Here is a 21,002-nt window from a genome sequence, read left to right as displayed (position 1 = left end):
AGCGCTTGTTGACTGTAGCCTCCTCTTGACTCTGTTTGTCCCAAATGGCCCCCTATTCCCTATTTAGTGCTCTACCTTTGACCAGGGCCCATAGTGCACTACATAGGCTATAGGGTGCTTTTTGGGAGTCATCTGTGGCTTTTTATATCTTCTCATGCCTCTGATGCCTGAGTGTGTAAATGGAGCCGACTCCCTCCTCTTCTATCAGGCCCGGTGAACTGTGGCTATGCCGAAATAGACCCATACAGAGAGCAGGATCAGTTTCCTTTCTGCTCTGATCTATTAGCCCTGGTAAAGACCAGGCCTGATGGATCTATTCTAGTGGAAACAGGATTCTCCTCTAGAGAGGGATACGGAAGGCACATTATGGCCAGGGTGGTTTCCTGGACACAGATTTGTCATAGTCCTGGACTAAAAAACATGCTAATTGGAGAATCTTAATTGAAATAACTTTTTAGTCCAGGACTAGGCTCATTCTGTGTCTGGGAAACCAGCCCTAAGGTTATACTGGTTATTAGAAAGGGTGACAAAAGGGTTGGTACCAATTAGAGGTGTCAGTTATTGTAGGCCTACGTGTTGTGGGTGTTTGTTACTGATTTGAGATTGACTGGAAGACTCACGAGTGCAAATTAATGTAGTCTTAGAGATGTCTGTTTAGGGGCAAGGTTGTAGGGGATTACATATTTGTCCTTTAATCACATATAACAACACTATCTCTTATTAGTCTAGGTTTGGGATGGCCCATATGGGGTTTCTCCTTCCATGAGTTTATTTACACATTTCTCCATGTGTTAATATTAATTTGTTCATTCTCTTCCTAGGCCTGGTGAACCAATCTTCCCCAAAGAAGCCTCGGAGCCGGAATATCTTCAAAGCGCTTTTCTGTTGCCTCCGAGCACAGGATGCCCCTCAGCCTCCACCCCCTGCCCAGGATACTCTACTCCCTCCTGAGGACAATGGGACGATCGACAAGGTAACACAACCGCCAGTCAGCTAGCCACTCCAGTGGTTCAGAGCTGCATTCCATGTGGCAGGGTTAGACCAGCACTGTTGCTGATTCTACATTAGCATTGAAACCATGACCTGCAATGGGGAAATCAAGTAGTAAAGTGGCTGTAGATAATTCCTTTAAAATTATGAATAGAATGACAGTAAAACAGTTACGCAATGTGTTTGCTGAGTAGTTAGCTGAAATTCACTATGATTGTGTTTATTTTCCACTTTGATGGAGAACTATCTTTTTATATAGTAATATTCACTGAACAAAAATATAAATTAGGGATACAAATGACTAACAGACCCTCATTAAGCGGTCAACAAACAGTTACATTTAATTAAACAGTTAAATGACCCGACCGACAGAGAACACTATTAGAGATCTGTATATAATGACAAGATGCTTATGTTTCCGCCCTAACAACGGGAGTCGGCCCAAGGTGGGAAGGCAGGCGACAAGTTTAGGCACAAAATAAGCCCATAGAAACGTATTAAGCTTATTTTGGACAGATTTCAGCAAAAGTAAAATATCTCGTTTTGCCTCTTCCTCGCTGATACTATGCATACATACATGTACCGGACATTTTTCATTAAGAGTTTAATTCTCAGGGATATAATCCCATTAACGGAATCGGTTTGACAACATCTGGTGAAATGGCAGAGCGTCAAATTCAAATTAAATTACTATAAATATTTAACTTTCATGAAATCACACATGCAATATATCAAATTAAAGCTACACTTGTTGTTAATCCAGCCAATGTGTCAGATTTCAAAAAGGCTTTACGATGAAAGCAAACCATGCTATTATCTGAGGACAGCACCCCATCAAACAAACACAGACAATCATAATTCAACCCACCAGGCGCGACACGAAACTCAGAAATAACAATATAATTCATGCCTTACCTTTGACGAGCTTCTTCTGTTGGCACTGCAATATGTCCCATAAACATCACAAATTGTCCTTTTGTTCGATTAATTCCGTCGATTATATATCCAAAATGTCCATTTATTTGGCGCGTTTGATCCAGAAAAACACTGGTTCCAACTCGCGCAACATGACTACAAAATATCTAATAAGTTACCTGTAATCTTTGTCCAAACATTTCAAACAACTTTCCTAATACAACTTTAGGTATTTTTTTTAACGTAAATAATCAATAAAATATAAGAATGGATAAACTGCGTTCAACAACTGCGTTCAACAGCAGATAAAAACAAAATGGATCGAGCTTTCAGGTCACGCGCCCCTAACAAACAGTACACTTCACTCGACACTCGTTCTGAACTGCTCTACTTCTTCATTACACAAAGGAAAAACATCTAGTGGAAGCGATAGGAACTTGAAAAGAGAGTGACTTCAAAAAAACTGCATGTTTTTTTGTTTGTATTGTTTGTATTATCTTTTACCAGATCTAATGTGTTATATTCTCCTACACTAATTGCACATGGTATCAAGCATATGCATATCCCTGCGTCAGGTCCTGAGCTACAGGCAGTTACATTTGGGTATGTCATTTTAAGCAAAAATTTAAAAAAGGGGTGATCCCTTAACACATGGCAGAGTTTGATCTGTTAGCCTAAGTCTAAATTGCTCACATTTAAGTGCCCATTCACCAACATGCTAACTAAAACAGTGTCATCAATATACTGTGGATCTGTGAAGTGTGGTGGTAAACCTGCCTTTCAACTACGAGAAAACGCTTGCATTTGAATAATTAAATTGTCTTTATCGCCAACGTCTATCTTGGCCCAATTAAATCCATAATACTTTGAACTGGGGATTGAGTAAATTATTGTGATGTTCATGAGCAGTCAGACATCTTAACATGGTGTGGGGACATGAGTAATTAAGCCAAGTGGAACTGTAATTCAGAGAATCAAAGATATTAATCTGCAGGGTAATGACGACATGGGACATGTCCCAAATGGCATCCTATTCTCAATATAGTGCACTACTTTTGACTAGAGCCATATGGGCCCTGGTCTAAACTAGTGTACTATATCAAGAATATGGTGCAATTGGGCACACAGCCATGCTTAACCAAATACTAGTGTTGTACCGTATAAATCAGGTCAGCTCTACTCTAGCCGGTTAATTACATTAATAGATCCATCATGAATCAGAGTCATATTAGGCCCCATTAGCCATCTGTCTTGTAATTACATGGTGCGTCTAGACTACTGAACAACGTGAGTGCAGATTTAAGAAGACAGCAGCATACAATCTGAGGCGACAAGAATGTAAAAGATAAAGTCAAATTTATCAGTCAGGGAGAAGTTATATAAATCTCCATCCAGCCTTTATACTCTATTTACTCCGATTTATCTCAAATGACTTACCTCAAATCAAAACTTTTAATGGGACATGCCACTTAAGACCAATTCTGATATAAAATGACATTACTAGCCACAACCTCTTGGACAGAAGTTGGTCTACTACACTAATGCTAGGTCTTTCTATAAAGTACTCTGTGTACTCAGCCAGCCTAACTTACTTTTAGGAAGTCTGTCCAGTGTTTGCAGCTGTCTAGGTTGAAGATAAAAAGGTTAAGAGAAAGTAATAATTCCATGCAAAAGTGTTCGAAAATAAACAACTTTATTGGACCAGCGCTGGAGAAGAAAAAAATATATACACATATACATACGCTGTTGCCAGAGAATTGAATGTTAATTTCTCTACCATAAGCCGCCTCCAGCGTCATTTTAGAGAATTTGGCAGTACTTCCAACCGATCTCACAACCGCAGACCAAGTGTATGGCGTCGTGTTGGCGAATGGTTTGTTGATGTCAACTTTGTGAACACAGTGCCCCATGGTAGCGTTATGGTATGGGCAGGCAAAAGCTACGGACAATGAACACTATTGCATTTATTCGATGGCAATTTGAATGCACCATGACGAAATCCTGAGGCCCATTGTTGTGCCATTCATCCGCCACCATCACCTCATGTTTCAGCATGATCATGCTGGACACAATTCCTGGAAGCTGAAAATGTCCCAGTTCTTCCATGGCCTGCATACTCACCAGACATGTCACCCATTGAGCATGTTTGGGATGCTCAGAATCAACGTGCACAACGTGTGTTCCAGTTCCCTACCAATATCCAGCAACTTCACAACAGCAATTGAGGAGGAGTGGGAAAACATTCCACAGGCCACAATCAACAGCCTGATCAACTCTATGCGAAGGAGATGGGTCTCGCTGCATGAGGCAAATGGTGGTCACACCAGATACTGACTGGTTTTCTGATCCACACCCTTACTTTTTTTTAAAGGTATTTGTGACCAACAGATTCATATCTGTATTCCCAGTCATGTGAAATCCATAGATTAGGGCCTTATTAATTTATTTCCATTGACTGAATTCCTTATGAACTGTAACTCAGTAAACTATTTTTAATTGTTGCATGTTGCATTTAAATATTTTTGTTTAGTATAGTTCATGCATATTCATCTCCAGCACTACCCCATCATCATATGACAATTGTGCGTTTCTATGTTTTGTAGTAAGAAAGAGAGGAAGATAATTGTTTCAATGACATCATCTGTGATTTTAATCAATTACGAGTAGGCATTGCTTACTAATTGGTTGTTGTCATTGGAAACACTTATCTTCCTCACTTTCTTACTACAAAAATAGAAACATGCCATTTTCACAAGTTGGGGTGGTACTGGAGATGATGAATATGAAGTAGAGAAATTGTGAAATTTCCCTTTAACTGTCTTTTTCATCTCTCTGTTTAGCTTGATCTACTTCAAAACCTTCGCTACCAGTTTCATCAAGTACGTAAAGGACAATATCACTGGTTTTTGTGGGAGTAGAGACAATGGGCTTAGATTAAACTGTCACATTTGGTATGATGCAATGTATTGTAACTGATATTTCTGTGTTTTGATCAATTTTCTTCAGACATGTTACAGTTAAGCTATTGTATTTGGGGTGGAAAAGGAAGTTAATTCACTTTTACAGGACAGTGTGCATTGTGCAATAGGATACGTGTCTGAAATTGTAATGTGTATGGGCTAATTATATACACTAGGACCAAATACATGAACATATTTAGATGACCCATTTGTTACTGTAGATAGGTCATTGGTTATTATTCTGGAACTCACATTGAACCCGTCATTCTCAAACTAAAAGGTTTTCCTAACTGGAAAAATGTGATTCCTGTATAGAATCGCACCAGAGGTTCCAGGTCAATAGATGATCGATTCCCTCTGGAATATTTCATTCAAGATGCAATATGCAGAAATCACGCTGCCATTTCCTGGTTGATAAAATTAGAATAGTTTGCTTAATTTCAGTTTATGTGACTAAACAAGCAGTCATTGTGTAGAGAATCATTGTACCATCTAAACTGCTGTGAACTATATTTTCCATAACCAAAAATATTGTATTTTCAGCTGTTTGAAGCTGGTGTACAAAACCGAAAGTAAATGATGCAAAAACAAAACTTAAGGGAAGCATAGAAATAGCGCACATACTACAGATCTACCACTTCTTAGACATGCTTTCAATGAGAATGACAGACCTTTCTATGTGAATTTGGTCAGGTCTCCCAAAAAAGTTCTGAATTGCAGCTTTAAGTGTGGGGTGTGTCATCTTTCATTTAAATTGTAGGGGAAAAGTCACTCTACCCACCTCTATCCTGCCTCTACCCACCTCTATCCTGCCTCTACCCACCTCTATCCTGCCTCTACCCACCTCTATCCTGCCTCTACCCTCTATCCTGCCTCTACCCACCTCTATCCTGCCTCTACCCTCCTCTATCCTGCCTCTACCCACATCTATCCTACCTCTACCCATCTCTACCCTGCCTCTACCCACCTCTACCCTCCTCTATCCTGCCTCTACCCACATCTATCCTACCTCTACCCTCCTCTATCCTGCCTCTACCCACATCTATCCTACCTCTACCCATCTCTACCCTGCCTCTACCCACCTCTACCCTCCTCTATCCTGCCTCTACCCACATCTATCCTACCTCTACCCATCTCTACCCTGCCTCTACCCACTTCTACCCTCCTCTATCCTGCCTCTACCCACATCTATCCTACCTCTACCCATCTCTACCCTGCCTCTACCCTCCTCCTCTAATCATTTACTCTTTTATCCTTTTAATCATCCTCTCTCCTCTACTCCTCTACTCTTCTACCCTCCTCTACTCCTTTAATCTTCTACCCTCCTCTACTCATCTACACACCCTCTACTCCTATACTCTTCTATCCTCCTCTACTCATCCTATACTCTTCTACCCTCTAATCTTCTACCCTCGTCTACTCCCCTAATCTTCTATCCTCCTCTACTCATCCTCTACGCCTCTTCTATTCTTCTACCCTCCTCTTCTAACTGTCCTCCTCTACTACTTTACTCCTCCACCCTCCTCCTCTACTACTCCTTTATCCTCTACTCTCTTCCTACCCTTCCCCTGTTCCGCTCCTCTCAGGTTCCAGGGACAAGTCTACTGCCCGAGGTAACCCCTCAGGATGAGGGCAAGATCTGTGTGGTCATTGACCTGGATGAGACATTGGTGCACAGCTCCTTCAAGGTAATATACATACACTGTTAATAAGAAACAGGGCTATTGGAAAACATAGTTTGACCTATTATCTCACCACATATCAAGAATTCGAAGACATCTTGTTTTGATCCTATGCAGGCCAGGGCAGTTGATTATATATAATAGCATGATCCATAGCTCTTACTTTACTCATTTGCAACAACAAGCTGTAATCGTTTGATCGGCTAGTCCTCTTTGTTTGTGTCCCGTCTGACTTCTATATCCCACTATTAGACTGTAAGTGTTAATGGACAGCTGTTAGCTGGATCAGGTAGCTCTTTACACTGGCTGTGAAACGGGAGCTGCTGATGCTGTTAACACATTCAATCAACAAATCAATGGTCACTGGCAGACAAATCAGTGTCGTCCATGTTTCTCATAACAAGGCATGATTTGGATTGTGGGAGTGTTAGTTGAGAGGGTTGGAGTGTTAGTTGAGAGGGTTGGAGTGTTAGTTGAGAGGGTTGGAGTGTTAGTTGAGAGGGTTGGAGTGTTAGTTGAGAGGGTTGGAGTGTTAGTTGAGAGGGTTGGAGTGTTAGTTGGGAGGGTTGGAGTGTTAGTTGGGAGGGTTGGAGTGTTAGTTGGGAGGGTTGGAGTGTTAGTTGGGAGGGTTGGAGTGTTAGTTGGGAGGGTTGGAGTGTTAGTTGGGAGGGTTGGAGTGTTAGTTGGGAGGGTTGGAGTGTTAGTTGGGAGGGTTGGGAGGGTTAGCTGAGAGGGTTAGCTGAGAGGGTTAGCTGAGAGGGTTAGCTGAGAGGGTGGGAGGGTTAGCTGAGAGGGTGGGAGGGTTAGCTGAGAGGGTGGGAGGGTTAGTTGAGAGGGTGGGAGGGTTAGTTTTTTCCTCATTTAAAACTTTGCTATGCTTTTAGATGCATCTCTTAATCAGAATATCTAACTTTTTTTGTTAATCTATACGTTTGTCTTTTGCGTGTGTCACTGCAACTGATTATATTTTATCTGAAAACTGATGATAAACGGTTGTCTTCTCCTCTAATGTTGTAGCCCATCAGTAATGCTGACTTCATTGTACCTGTGGAGATTGAAGGAACAACACACCAGGTAACTGACAATGGCATTTAGATCAACACACGTGTGTGTATGTATGTATGTACAGTGGGGCAAAAAAGTAGTTAGTCAGCGACCAATTGTGCAAGTTCTCCCACTTAAAAAGATGAGGCCTGTAATTTTCATCATAGGTGCACTTCAACTATGACAGACAAAATGAGAAAAAAAATCCAGAAAATCACATTGTAGGATTTTTTATGAATTTATTTGCAAGTTATTGTGGAAAATAAGTATTTGGTCAATAACAAAAGTTTATCTCACTACTTTATTATATACCCTTTGTCGGCAATGACAGAGGTCAAACTGTAAGTTTCTGTAAGTCTTCACAAGGTTTTCACACACTGTTGCTGGTATTTTGGCCCATTCCTCCATGCAGATCTCCTCTAGAGCAGTGATGTTTTGGGGCTGTTGCTGGGCAACACAGACTTTCAACTCCCTCCAAAGATTTTCTATGGGGTTGAGATCTGGAGACTGGCTAGGCCACTCCAGGACCTTGAAATGCTTCTTATGAAGCCACTCCTTGCCCGGGCGGTGTGTTTTGGGATCATTGTCATGCTGCAAGACCCAGCCACGTTTCATCTTCAAAGCCCTTGCTGATGGAAGGAGGTTTTCACTCAAAATCTCACGATACATGGCCCTATTCATTCTTTCCTTTACACGGATCAGTCGTCCTGGTCCCTTTGCAGAAAAACAGCCCCAAAGCATGATGTTTCCACCCCCATGCTTCACAGTAGGTATGGTGTTCTTTGGATGCAACTCAGCATTCTTTGTCCTCCAAACACGACGAGTTGAGTTTTTACCAGAAAGTTCTATTTTGGTTTCATCTGACCATATGACATTCTCCCAATCTTCTTCTGGATCATCCAAATGCTCTCTAGCAAACTTCAGACGGGCCTGGACATGTACTGGCTTAAGCAGGGGGACACGTCTGGTACTGCAGGATTTGAGTCCCTGGCGGCGTAGTGTGTTACTGATGGTAGGCTTTTTGCTCACCGTTCTTGTGATCATTTTGACCCCACGGGCTGAGATCTTGCGTGGAGCCCCAGATCGAGGGAGATTATCAGTGGTCTTGTATGTCTTCCATTTCCTAATATTTGCTCCCACAGTTGATTTCTTCAAACCAAGCTGCTTACCTATTGCAGATTCAGTCTTCCCAGCCTGGTGCAGGTCTACAATTTTGTTTCTGGTGTCCTTTGACAGCTCTTTGGTCTTGGCCATAGTGGAGTTTGGAGTGTGACTGTTTGAGGTTGTGGACAGGTGTCTTTTATACTGATAACAAGTTCAAACAGGTGCCATTAATACAGGTAACGAGTGGAGGACAGAGGAGCCTCTTAAAAAAGAAGTTACAGGTCTGTGAGAGCCAGAAATCTTGCTTGTTTGTAGGTGACCAAATACTTATTTTCAACCATAATTTGCTAATAAATTCATTAAAAATCCTACAATGTGATTTTCTGGAAGAAGAAAAAATCTCATTTTGTCTGTCATAGTGTACCTATGATGAAAATTACAGGCCTCGTCTTTTTAAGTGGGAGAACTTGCACAATTGATGGCTGACTAAATACTTTTTTGCCCCACTGTAACTCTCATGAACTTATTCTCTGCAGCAGAGGTAACTCTGGGTCTTCCTTTCGTGTGACGGTCCTTATGAGAGCCAGTTTCATCATAGCGCTTGATGGTTTTTGCGACTGCACTTTCAAAGTTCTTGAAATTTTCCGTGTTGACTGACCTTTGGTCTTTTACAAAATAGGGCTATCTTCTGTATGCCACCCCTACCTTGTAGCAACACAACTGGCTCAAACGCATTAAGAAGGACAGAAATTCCACCAATTAATAAGGCACTCCTGTTAATTGAAATGCATTCCACCTCTTGAAGCTGGTTCAGAGAATGCCAAGAGAGTGCAAAGCTGTCAAGGCAAACGGTGGCTACTTTGAAGAATTTGTTTAACACTTTTTTGCTTACTACATGATTACATGTTATTTTATAGTTTTGATGTCTTCACTATTATTCTACAAAGTAAAAATAGTAAAAATAAAGAAAAACCCTTAAATGAATAGGTGCCCAAACATTGTGTGTGTACACACTACTGTTCAAAAGTTTGGGGTCACTTAGAAATGTCCTTGTTTTTGAAAGAAAAGCACATTTGTCCATTAAAATAACTTCAAATTGATCAGAAATACAGTGTAGACATTGTAAATGACTATTGTAGCTGGAAACAGCAGATATTTTTTTTTTCATGGAATATCTACATAGTCGTACAGAGGCCCATTATCAGCAACCATCAGTCCTGTGTTCCAATGGAGGACAATGAAGAGTCGACTCCGGGATGCTGGCCTTCTAGGCAGAGTTGCAAAGAAAAAGCCATATCTCAGACTGGCCAATAAAAATAAAAGATTAAGATGGGCAAAATAACACAGACACTGGACTGAGGAACTCTGCCTAGAAGGCCAGCATCCCGGAGTCATCTCTTCACTGTTTACGTTGAGACTGGTGTTACTATTTAATGAAGCTGCCAGTTGAGGGCTTGTGAGGCATCTGTTTCTCAAACTAGACACTCTAATGTACTTTTCCTCTTGCTCTGTTGTGCACAGGGGCCTCCCACTCCTCTTTCTATTCTGGTTAGAGCCAGTTTGCGCTGTTCTGTGAAGGGAGTAGTACCCAGCGTTGTACGGGATCTTCAGTTTCTTGGCAATTTCTCGCATTGAATTGCCTTCATTTCTCAGAACAAGAATAGATTGACGATTTTCAGAAGAAAATTTGGACCCTGTAGTCAAACCATCAAATGCTGATGCTCCAGATTCTCAACTAGTCTAAAGAAGGCCCATTTTATTTTTTCTTTAATCAGCACAACAGTTTTCATAATTTCAAAAGAGTTTTCTAATGTTCAATTAGCCTTCTAAAATGATAAATTTGGATTAGCTAACACAACATGCCATTGGAACACAGGAGTGATTGTTGCTGATCTGTACGCCTATGTAGATATTCCATATAAAAAGTCCCGTTTGAAAATAGTCATTTTCAACATTAACAATGTCTACACAGTATTTCCAATCAATTTGATGTTATTTTAATGGACAAAACAATAGCTTTTCTTTCAAAAACAAGGACATTGCTAAGGGACTCCCTGTTGTTATTTTTATACTTTGCAGCCCATTGGAGTAGCGCTACTGCTTCTTAAATGTAGCACTTAAAAATAAATAAAAAAATACATGAAATCTAAAGTCATGTGTAAATGGAACATTTGTTGTATAAATGTGTTCTCTTCCATGGTCAAGATGAATATACTAGATTTTGAAGCTGTATAGTACAGTTAAGCCAAGGGTCAGTGAGGCCTCCCTCTCCCCACTCCGACCTCCTCATCCTGGGACACTGGCCACAGCTCCCTGGCCTCAGCCTGGTTCAAGTAATCCAGGATAGGCTGGTTCTCACCAGCACGGCCTATTCTCGATTACTTGTTTCAGGAGGCGGCTGAACTCTTCCAACATGACCCTCTGGGACAACCACACATACTGGCGCGCTTTCCCTAACCCACAGACGGAATGAGAAGGAAAGAACAGGCAGACCAAACCGGGAGGCAGGCCTCATTTCTAACCCTTATTTTAACATTCATGTTCAGTTATGTTTTTTATGTTCACATTCTATTATTTTCAGAAATGTTGAACCAGGTTGTTGAGTGGATGAAAGATGGATTCACTTGTGCTCACCAGCCTCTGTTCCCCCCCCCCCCCCCCCCCCTTTTCAATTATCCAAAACATTAGCCTTGCTAAGCCAGGTGAGTAGACTTATCACCAGCCAGTAAATAAGGTTGATCAGATTTGAAGATCAATAGATACTGTGGTCCTTAGGGACTGGAGGTGTGTGTGTGTGTGTGTGTGTGTAGTTGCTTCAGTCAGTTAGTACATAGACTAGTGTTCATAGATGGTCGCTGTTAGATAGCTGTACTTGATTCTCCTAGCCAGATGCTTATAGCCGTGCTGTGATGTGTCCCAGGTTTACGTCCTGAAGAGGCCACATGTAGACCAGTTCCTCCAGAGGATGGGAGAGCTGTTTGAGTGTGTTCTCTTCACTGCAAGTCTTGCGAAGGTAACATTGCTTTTACTGTTGATTTAGAGAATTAACTGGTATTTATTCAATTTGCTCCCCCTGGTGGTGGTGATATGCCTGTTAGAAAAAGTAGCAATTCCAGCTATGTTCAGTCGTCTACCATCCAACATACCACTCTCCCCTTAGACACTACTCTCTGTCTTACATCTGTACCTGGCCCTCTCTACCTTTCTGTTTCTATCTTTATGGCCTGTCCTCTTTCTCTTCTCTCTCCTTCCTCCGTTTCCCTGCAGTATGCAGACCCAGTGACAGACCTGCTGGATCAGTGTGGTGTGTTCGGGACGCGTCTCTTTCGGGAGTCCTGTGTGTTCCACCAGGGCTGCTACGTCAAGGACCTGAGCCGCCTGGGCCGCCAGCTCAACAAGACCCTTATCCTGGACAACTCCCCCGCCTCCTACATCTTCCATCCTGAGAATGCTGTGAGTGTTGCTGCCTAGCCCAATCTTTCACTGAGCTTTACTCCAAAGGACTTACTGGCCTGTCCCAATGTTGAATCACTGAGGTGATCTCCCTGTTTTAAGCTATTTGATGATGCCAATTTTATTTTCTGAATGTGTGTTTTGTCTAAACTGTGGAAATCAATGTTTCCCAACTGCAGAGTGTCAGGAAAGGGTCTTTCCTTCATTAATAGCCTTCTCTAAAATGTAAATGTTTTATTCTGATTGTGTGTCCTCAGGTGCCTGTGGTGTCCTGGTTTGACGACCTGGAGGACACTGAGCTGCTGAGCCTCCTACCCGTCTTTGAGGAGCTGAGTGAGGCGGACGACGTCTATGCCAAGCTGCAGCAGCTACGAGCCCCCTGACACAACACGCCCCCTCTGACAAGCCAGAGCCTCCCCCTCTCAGCCAGACCACACCCATCAACCGACGGAAAACAACCAAACCTTACTTACATACACGCACTCTGTGTGCTGTGTTAGTATCCTAGACACACTCGGCGGTGTGTTTGTTTGGCCCCTGAACTGTGTGTTTGGACGGCTGTCCACCGCTCCTACTGTCCTCTTCCTCCTCAGTATGTTAGCTGGTGCTGCAAAACTGTTCTGGAAACAATCCAACAAACACAATGCGAAGTGGCTCACGCTTTTCTCATTTTAAAATCGGAACTCAAACACATACTATTAATCCAATCATTCACACTGACTGGCCAGGTCTTTGTTTCTCCAAAAACAAGACTTTGATTTTATAGCACTAATTGTGACACAAAACAATGGACTCTGCACATCACCTCTCTGCTTCGACAATAATCTCAGTAGAAACACGTTGACGAAGGACTCTAAAGCATTGCAAGGAAACTGCTAAATCCACATAGTGATTTAATTTCAAATTCTTAGTACAACTGCCTATATACAGGCTGTTTTTAAGGACTTTTCTCTCCTGAATGGATTGATTACTTCAGGAAATTCATTTTGAAAGTTGAACAGGTGGTCTTTCTGATCCAAGGCCGTCATGACATAACTAGACATTACAGTACATAAGATGATATGACCTCATTTGACCAGACCTTACATGGGGAGCAAGGGATCTCCATCTTTGTGCCTTCTGTATAAGAACAAAATAATTACATCTTTTTTTGTTGTGTTTTTAAAGGAAAAAAATAAGCTTTGTTCCTTGTAGAAAATGCTTGTTCTTTTTCAATCTTTACGCTTTTCTATACATTTTTAAGATGTCTTTTAAATGTTGGATATGTTGGTTAGAAGTACAGATGATGAATTTTGTAATGTCTGGGATGTTGAGGAAGAACAGCCATACATTAACAGCCTCTGTATGTTGTAGTTATATGAAATTCTCCATTCTCATTTGCTGAAGATATCCTCAGCCAATAGGGATCATTACAATCCAAGGGGTCACACCCATCGTGTAAATGCAGTGGTGTAACAAACCCTGCCTTTATGCTGATTCACCCTGAGCTGCATCAGGTACAATATACTTGAGCTGATTCACCTCAACGTTTAGCACACAAAAAAAAAAAAACATTTAAATGAACAGACTGATTGAGACTTCGTGTTGCAAATTTGGAGTGATTCTATGCTGGTATTTAGTCTTCAACGGATGCCATAGTGGATAAACCAAGGCCTTGTTTTAAAATGATTCACATTTTGTGTCAAGCCTTCTGGGTGCCATATTATTTGGTTAGCTTGGGGGACTTGTATAAGCTGCTAAGAGTGAACACAATGCACACTAGTTTAGCCCCCACCTTTAGCCCTTTCTCCATACTTTGCCAAGTCATTATTTAAAAATGTATTATATTTTTGGTGAGATGTTTCTACATTACTGAGACTTAAAAGTATGTCTGATAAATTATCTTTGCGTTATTGCCTGTTGTTCTAGAAGGTCTACGGTACTCACTGCCATATCTCAGGTGTTGTACACATTGTGGGGTGGCAGCGGTTTTGTGGTGCCATAAACTGGATGGATTTAGCAAGAGATGTTCTACTGCTCAAGTTGTAATTTAGCACACATAGACATGCCCAAGCCAGACTAGTCACTGCATCCCAAAGAGATTTGTTTTGTGGTTTTATTCACAAGATAAAGCGCCTTCTCATACTATTACACTATGAAGTGCCTAAGGTTTCTTTCTGCAATAGAAGCTTTGGAATAAAGCACGAAGGGTCTTCATCCCCATTTTTTATTTTACATTTTTATAACTGTTACCCTGTCTCTCGTATTTGGCTGAAATTGAGTATCCATAAAACTCTTTACCAAGTAATCCTACTCTGCTGTTTCATTTGGATTGAAAGAAGGGGCCGTGTGTTATGATGTTGTGGACCCCACACCCATACTGTCAGAGAAATATGTCAGTTTAGGCCTACTCCATGTCTCCCAATCTATAGTTTCTGTTCTTTAGATATTTGTAAGCATTTTAATCTCTGGCTGTGTCCCAAATAGCACTCTATTCCCTATATAGTAGTTCTGTATGGGATGTTAAGTTGTCTCTTCTGGTGGTGGGATGTGGTAGAGGGTGCACTGTTTTATTGTTATGTCTGAAACACTAAAGGTAAAGTGGGGTTAGACATTCATTTTTACGAAAGCTCAACACTTTTATTTTGTGGAGGTGGGTTGGAGGGGAGGGGGAACCAAATATTCACAAATTTCAATTAAAGCGTTTTCTGCTTCACTTTCCTTTCTTCTAGTCGAAAGAACCAGTCTTGTTGCTTTAAACATGCATCACTTAATTGTCAGTAATTGTAATTAGGTTAGAGGCCCACACATGATACCTGGTATATTCAGTCATAATGTCTGCTGACATGAAATGACTACGTGTAATGAAATATATTGACATTCACATCAGAGGTGACGTGTCGAACCCTAATTCGTAATGTTTTGGATCACTGTTTCGGAAGGAGCAAACGTTCATCCCCGATTGCGAGTTAATATGTAACGCCCATGAAGGGCATGCTTATGGCCCTCAAACCAAAGCGACATCAGACATGTCCTGTGTTTGATTCAAATATAGTTTACTGTTTGTGAGAAATACTAGATTTCATGATCACTTCATGATCGCTAAGCATCTGAATGATGCTAGGATAATTATCATACTATTATTTGATCTTACTCATACAACAGTTTTTATTTTCTCAAAGTCCTGGAAAGAAAGAATGTAAAGAACTGGAGAGAAATGTATTTGAAATAGATTGTCCTAAACAGTCCATCTGTAAAAATAAAAAAGGTTTTGGTGACTTATCAAGAGAATTCTTTGTAATTATTATTTTTTTTTTATATGAAAGCCATATGTATACAAAGTCACAATATTTTTGAAATATTAAAAGCAAAGAATGGCTAGAAATGTAGCTCTTAAAAAGCTTTCGGTGTTCTTTTGTTTTGGAAATGAATTATTCCAATTTAAAATATTTTGGCCATTACAAAATATGGAGATCTATTTTCAGTGTTCAGTTGGCTTACTTTCTGTATGGATTCTTAGATGCCAAACAATCGGAGCAAAATGAGACATGAGTCCGAGGGTACAATCGATTGATGCAGCGTTGTTTTTATGTATATATTGATCAATCTATTGGATAGATTGTGATGGTGACCAGTCTATTATTCTTCTAATGGATGAGATTTCTATTTGGATAAAATCATTTTTCCATTTGAGTTTTTTGTTAACTGGGCTCTGTTGGATTGATTGTGGGGTTGGGTCAGGTTGTGTACAATTAACAAACTTCAAATTTTGCGTAGAAACTATGCAGTAATACATACAGTATAATGCAAAAAATTCTAAAACATTACTCTCGTGTACGTCTGGAGTTAAAAATACTGTTTTTACAGCTATTTTGTCAAACAAACGTAAAACTCCTGCATTATATTTGGGCTTTTTTGTTAAACTAGCAATTCTGAAAGTTGTTTTTCAAAGATGGAATAAAAACATTGATTAGTGCATGTGTCTACTGTAGTGCATTTGTGTCCACATCTCCAGAGAGTAGCAAATTCCTAATCACACAGATTTCCTAATCATAATTAGGAATTATTCCTAATCACACAGATTTGCATTCCACAAACAATATAGTTGAATCAAAGTCAAATTCAGAGGGGGCATCCCAAATAGCACTGTTTTCCCTATATAGTGCACTTTTTTTGACTATGACCCGTAGTGGCAGTGGTCAGAAGTAGTGCACTATCTAGTGAATAGGTTTCATTTGGGATGCGCAGCCAAGGCATGTAGGGACATTCATTACATTATGACATCATAATATGTGATGAACTTGTGTTAATTAAGAATCAGTGGCCATGTCACATTTTGGGCAATAGCAGAGAGGGAGTGGTGACGCGAGAGGTTTTAGTCCTCCCAAACTCTGTCCACTTAAATAAGCCTACGAAGTGAGGAATTTTGGTATGGAGGTCAATGAATGTCAAATTTGGTAAACAAAAAATATAATTGCTAATTTGTTACATGAGGCTTATTTGATTTAATATAAGTTTCGTAATGAATGGTTAGATTGTTACAAATGCAATGATATAAGTGGACGTACGTGGCATTTCTGCAGTTGTGCCCTTTATCATGAAGTTAGAGGACTCATGATATAACCCATTTAGCATGGACTTTGCCATTTTAAAGTAGTCAACTGGGTGGGTATTCCAAAGATTTCGAAGTCAATCAGCCAATGAAAAAGATAGCACGGGCAGCGCCATTGAGGCTGTCACAGACGCTATAATGGCACAGATACAAAGATGAGTCCTCTTATCTATCTCTATGCCCTGTTGTTGAAGCACATATATGTCCTCTCATTGGCTAGAATGGTCAGACCAGATCTCGCCTGCCTTCATCTTTGAGGACATGTATTGCTTGCTCTCTGGGGTTTTAGGCTCGGTTTCTGTTTAAGCAATTTGCAACAAACCCTTGTTTTCATCAAGGGTGAGGTAGTATAATAGTCACAAACTGTGACCAGATTCAACATTATGAAGCTCTGTACAAAATAAACTCAAAAACAGAAACGTTCCTTTTACACGACCCTGTCTTTCAAAGATAATTAGTTAAAAATCCAAATAACTTCACAGATCTTCATTGTAAAGGGTTTAAACACTGTTTCTCATGCTTGTTCAATGAACCATAAACAATTAATGAACATGCACCTGTGGAACGGTCATTAAGACAATAACAGTTTACAGACGGTAGGCAATTAAGGTCACAGTTATGAAAACTTAGGACACTAAAGAGGCCTTTCTACTGACTCTGAAAAACACCAAAAGAAGGATGCCCAGGGTGCCTGCTCATCTGTGAGAATGTGCCTTAGGCATGCTGCAAGGAGTCATGAGGACTGCAGATGTTGCCAGGGCAATAAATTGCCATTTTCGTACTGTGAGACGCCTAAGACAGCGTTACAGGGAGACAGGACGGACAGCTGATCGTCCTCGCAGTGGCAGACCATGTGTAACAACACCTGCACAGGACCGGTACATCCGAACATCACACCTGCGGGACAGGTACAGAATGGCAACAACAACTGCCTGAGTTACACCAGGAATGCACAATCCCTCCATCAGTGCTCAGACTGTTTGCAATAGACTGAGAGAGGCTGGACTGAGGGCTTGTAGGCCTGTTGTAAATGCAGGTCCTCACCAGGCATCACCGGCAATAACGTCGCCTATGCCACAAACCCACCGTCGCTGGACCAGACAAGACTGGCAAAAAGTGCTCTTCACTGACAAGTCGTGATTTTGTCTCACCAGGGGTGATGGTTGGATTTGCGTTTATTGTCAAAGGAATGAGCGTTACACCGAGGCCTGTACTCTGGAGCAGGATCGATTTGGAGGTGGAGGGTCCGTCATGGTCTGGGGCGGTGTGTCACAGCATCATCGGACTGAGCTTGTTGTCATTGCAGGCAATCTCAACGCTGTGCGTTACAGGGAAGACATCATCCTCCCTCATGTGGTACCCTTCCTGCAGGCTCATCCTGACATGACCCTCCAGCATGACAATGCCACCAGCCATACTGCTTGTTCTGTGCGTGATTTCCTGCAAGACAGGATTATCAGTGTTCTGCCATGGCCAGCGAAGAGCCCGGATCTCAATCCCATTGAGCACGTCTGGGACCTGTTGGATCGGAGGGTGAGGGCTAGGGCCATTCCCCCCAGAAATGTCCAGGAACTTGCAGGTGCCTTGGTGGAAGAGTGGGGTAACATCTCACAGCAAGAACCGTCAATTATGGTGCAGTCCATGAGGAGGAGATGCACTGCAGTACTTAATGCAGCTGGTGGCCACACCAGATACTGACTGTTACTTTGATTTTACCCCCCCCCCCCCCCCCCCTTGTTCAGGGACACATTATTCCATTTCTGTTAGTCACATGTCTGTGGAACTTGTTCAGTTTATGTCTCAGTTGTTGAATGTTAATACAAATATTTACACATGTTAGGTTTGCTGAAAATAAACCCAGTTGACAGTGAGAGGACGTTTCTTTTTTTGCTGAGTTTACATGTTTGTGATGGCCTTAACACAACCACAAACACAACACTTCAACACAAGTAATTTGCCTGTCAAACTTCTCAGGCTGTTAAGGGCTCTCTGGTATTTGCATTATGTTTCCAACTAGGTCGAGAAATACACTTTTGAGTTCTTGAACAAACCTTCCAGACTGCCTCCCCACTGGGCACAGACGTCAGTTAAACGTCTAGTTTTGATTTACATTTGGTTGAGTTGTCAACTAACGTGAAACCAACAAAAAAATTCACCATGTCATTGGATTTAGGTTAAAAGTTGGGTGAATAAAATAAGACATTCTGGAAGTAAAAGGGAGCCTTTTACTTTTTTCAAATCCAATCAGTTTTCCACATTTATTCAATGTCATCAAAATATATTTTGTTGTTGTTTTAAATGTTGTGGGAACAACGTTTATTCAACCAGTTTTTGCCCAGGGGCTATGTATGTCTGGCATGAACCATCAGATTTCATGGAAAGCAACAGTTACAGTGCCTTGCGAAAGTATTCGGCCCCCTTGAACTTTGCGACCTTTTGCCACATTTCAGGCTTCAAACATAAAGATAAAAAACTGTATTTTTTTGTGAAGAATCAACAACAAGTGGGACACAATCATGAAGTGGAACGACATTTATTGGATATTTCAAACTTGTTTAACAAATCAAAAACTGAAAAATTGGGCGTGCAAAATTATTCAGCCCCTTTACTTTCAGTGCAGCAAACTCTCTCCAGAAGTTCAGTGAGGATCTCTGAATGATCCAATGTTGACCTAAATGACTAATGATGATAAATACAATCCACCTGTGTGTAATCAAGTCTCCGTATAAATGCACCTGCACTGTGATAGTCTCAGAGGTCTGTTAAAAGCGCAGAGAGCATCATGAAGAACAAGGAACACACCAGGCAGGTCCGAGATACTGTTGTGAAGAAGTTTAAAGACGGATTTGGATACAAAAAGATTTCCAAAAGCTTTAAACATCCCAAGGAGCACTGTGCAAGCGATAATATTGAAATGGAAGGAGTATCAGACCACTGCAAATCTACCAAGACCTGGCCGTCCCTCTAAACTTTCAGCTCATACAAGGAGAAGACTGATCAGAGATGAAGCCAAGAGGCCCATGATCACTCTGGATGAACTGCAGAGATCTACAGCTGAGGTGGGAGACTCTGTCCATAGGACAACAATCAGTCGTATATTGCACAAATCTGGCCTTTATGGAAGAGTGGCAAGAAGAAAGCCATTTCTTAAAGATATCCATAAAAAGTGTTGTTAAAAGTTTGCCACAAGCCACCTGGGAGACACACCAAACATGTGGAAGAAGGTGCTCTGGTCAGATGAAACCAAAATTGAACTTTTTGGCAACAATGCAAAACGTTATGTTTGGCGTAAAAGCAACACATCTCATCACCCTGAACACACCATCCCCACTGTCAAACATGGTGGTGGCAACATCATGGTTTGGGCCTGCTTTTCTTCAGCAGGGACAGGGAAGATGGTTAAAATTGATGGGAAGATGGATGGAGCCAAATACAGGACCATTCTGGAAGAAAACCTGATGGAGTCTGCAAAAGACCTGAGACTGGGACGGAGATTTGTCTTCCAACAAGACAATGATCCAAAACATAAAGCAAAATCTACAATGGAATGGTTCAAAAATAAACATATCCAGGTGTTAGAATGGCCAAGTCAAAGTCCAGACCTGAATCCAATCGAGAATCTGTGGAAAGAACTGAAAACTGCTGTTCACAAATGCTCTCCATCCAACCTCACTGAGCTCGAGCTGTTTTGCAAGGAGGAATGGGAAAACATTTCAGTTTCTCGATGTACAAAACTGATAGAGACATACCCCAAGCGACTTACAGCTGTAATCGCAGCAAAAGGTGGCGCTATAAAGTATTAACTTAAGGGGGCTGAATAATTTTGCACGCCCAATTTTTCAGTTTTTGATTTGTTAAAAAAGTTTGAAATATCCAATAAATGTAATTCCACTTCATGATTGTGTCCCACTTGTTGTTGATTCGTCACAAAAAAATACAGTTTTATATCTTTATGTTTGACGCCTGAAATGTGGCAAAAGGTCGCAAAGTTCAAGGGGGCCGAATACTTTCGCAAGGCACTGTAACTGCCAAAATAATGGAAACACTTGAGTAAATGAGTGATATAAAGTATATTGAAAGTAGGGAATTCCACACAGGTGTGGTTCCTGAGTTAATTAAGCAATTAACATCCCATCATGCTTAGGGTCTTGTAAAAGAATGCTATACAGGCCACTATGTTGGCTACCATGGCTATGCCCCCATTGGATCACAATGCCCCAACCACAGGGCATGAGCGGTCACTGAATGGTTTGATGATCATGA

General features: G+C 41.2%; 1 protein-coding gene across 1 annotated transcript in view; it reads left to right on the top strand.

The window, feature by feature from the left end:
* LOC110528240 (carboxy-terminal domain RNA polymerase II polypeptide A small phosphatase 2) overlaps positions 1-16,103 on the top strand; it is a 29,605-nt gene extending 13,502 nt beyond the window's left edge. The window contains exons 2-8 of the mRNA XM_036983827.2: positions 822-973; positions 4,746-4,784; positions 6,452-6,553; positions 7,565-7,621; positions 11,616-11,708; positions 11,963-12,148; positions 12,406-16,103. Of these exons, the coding sequence (XP_036839722.1) occupies positions 822-973; positions 4,746-4,784; positions 6,452-6,553; positions 7,565-7,621; positions 11,616-11,708; positions 11,963-12,148; positions 12,406-12,531 (755 nt within the window). The 3' untranslated portion in view covers positions 12,532-16,103. The remainder of the gene's footprint in view (positions 1-821; positions 974-4,745; positions 4,785-6,451; positions 6,554-7,564; positions 7,622-11,615; positions 11,709-11,962; positions 12,149-12,405) is intronic.
* The last annotated feature ends 4,899 nt before the right edge of the window (positions 16,104-21,002 follow it).

Source organism: Oncorhynchus mykiss, chromosome 7 (genome assembly GCF_057628025.1).
Source record: "Oncorhynchus mykiss isolate SJ-2025 chromosome 7, ASM5762802v1, whole genome shotgun sequence".
Classification (NCBI taxonomy): Eukaryota; Metazoa; Chordata; class Actinopteri; order Salmoniformes; family Salmonidae; genus Oncorhynchus; species Oncorhynchus mykiss.
Note: the sequence above shows the minus strand (reverse complement) of the source record. Positions and strands in the feature narration are given on the sequence as shown.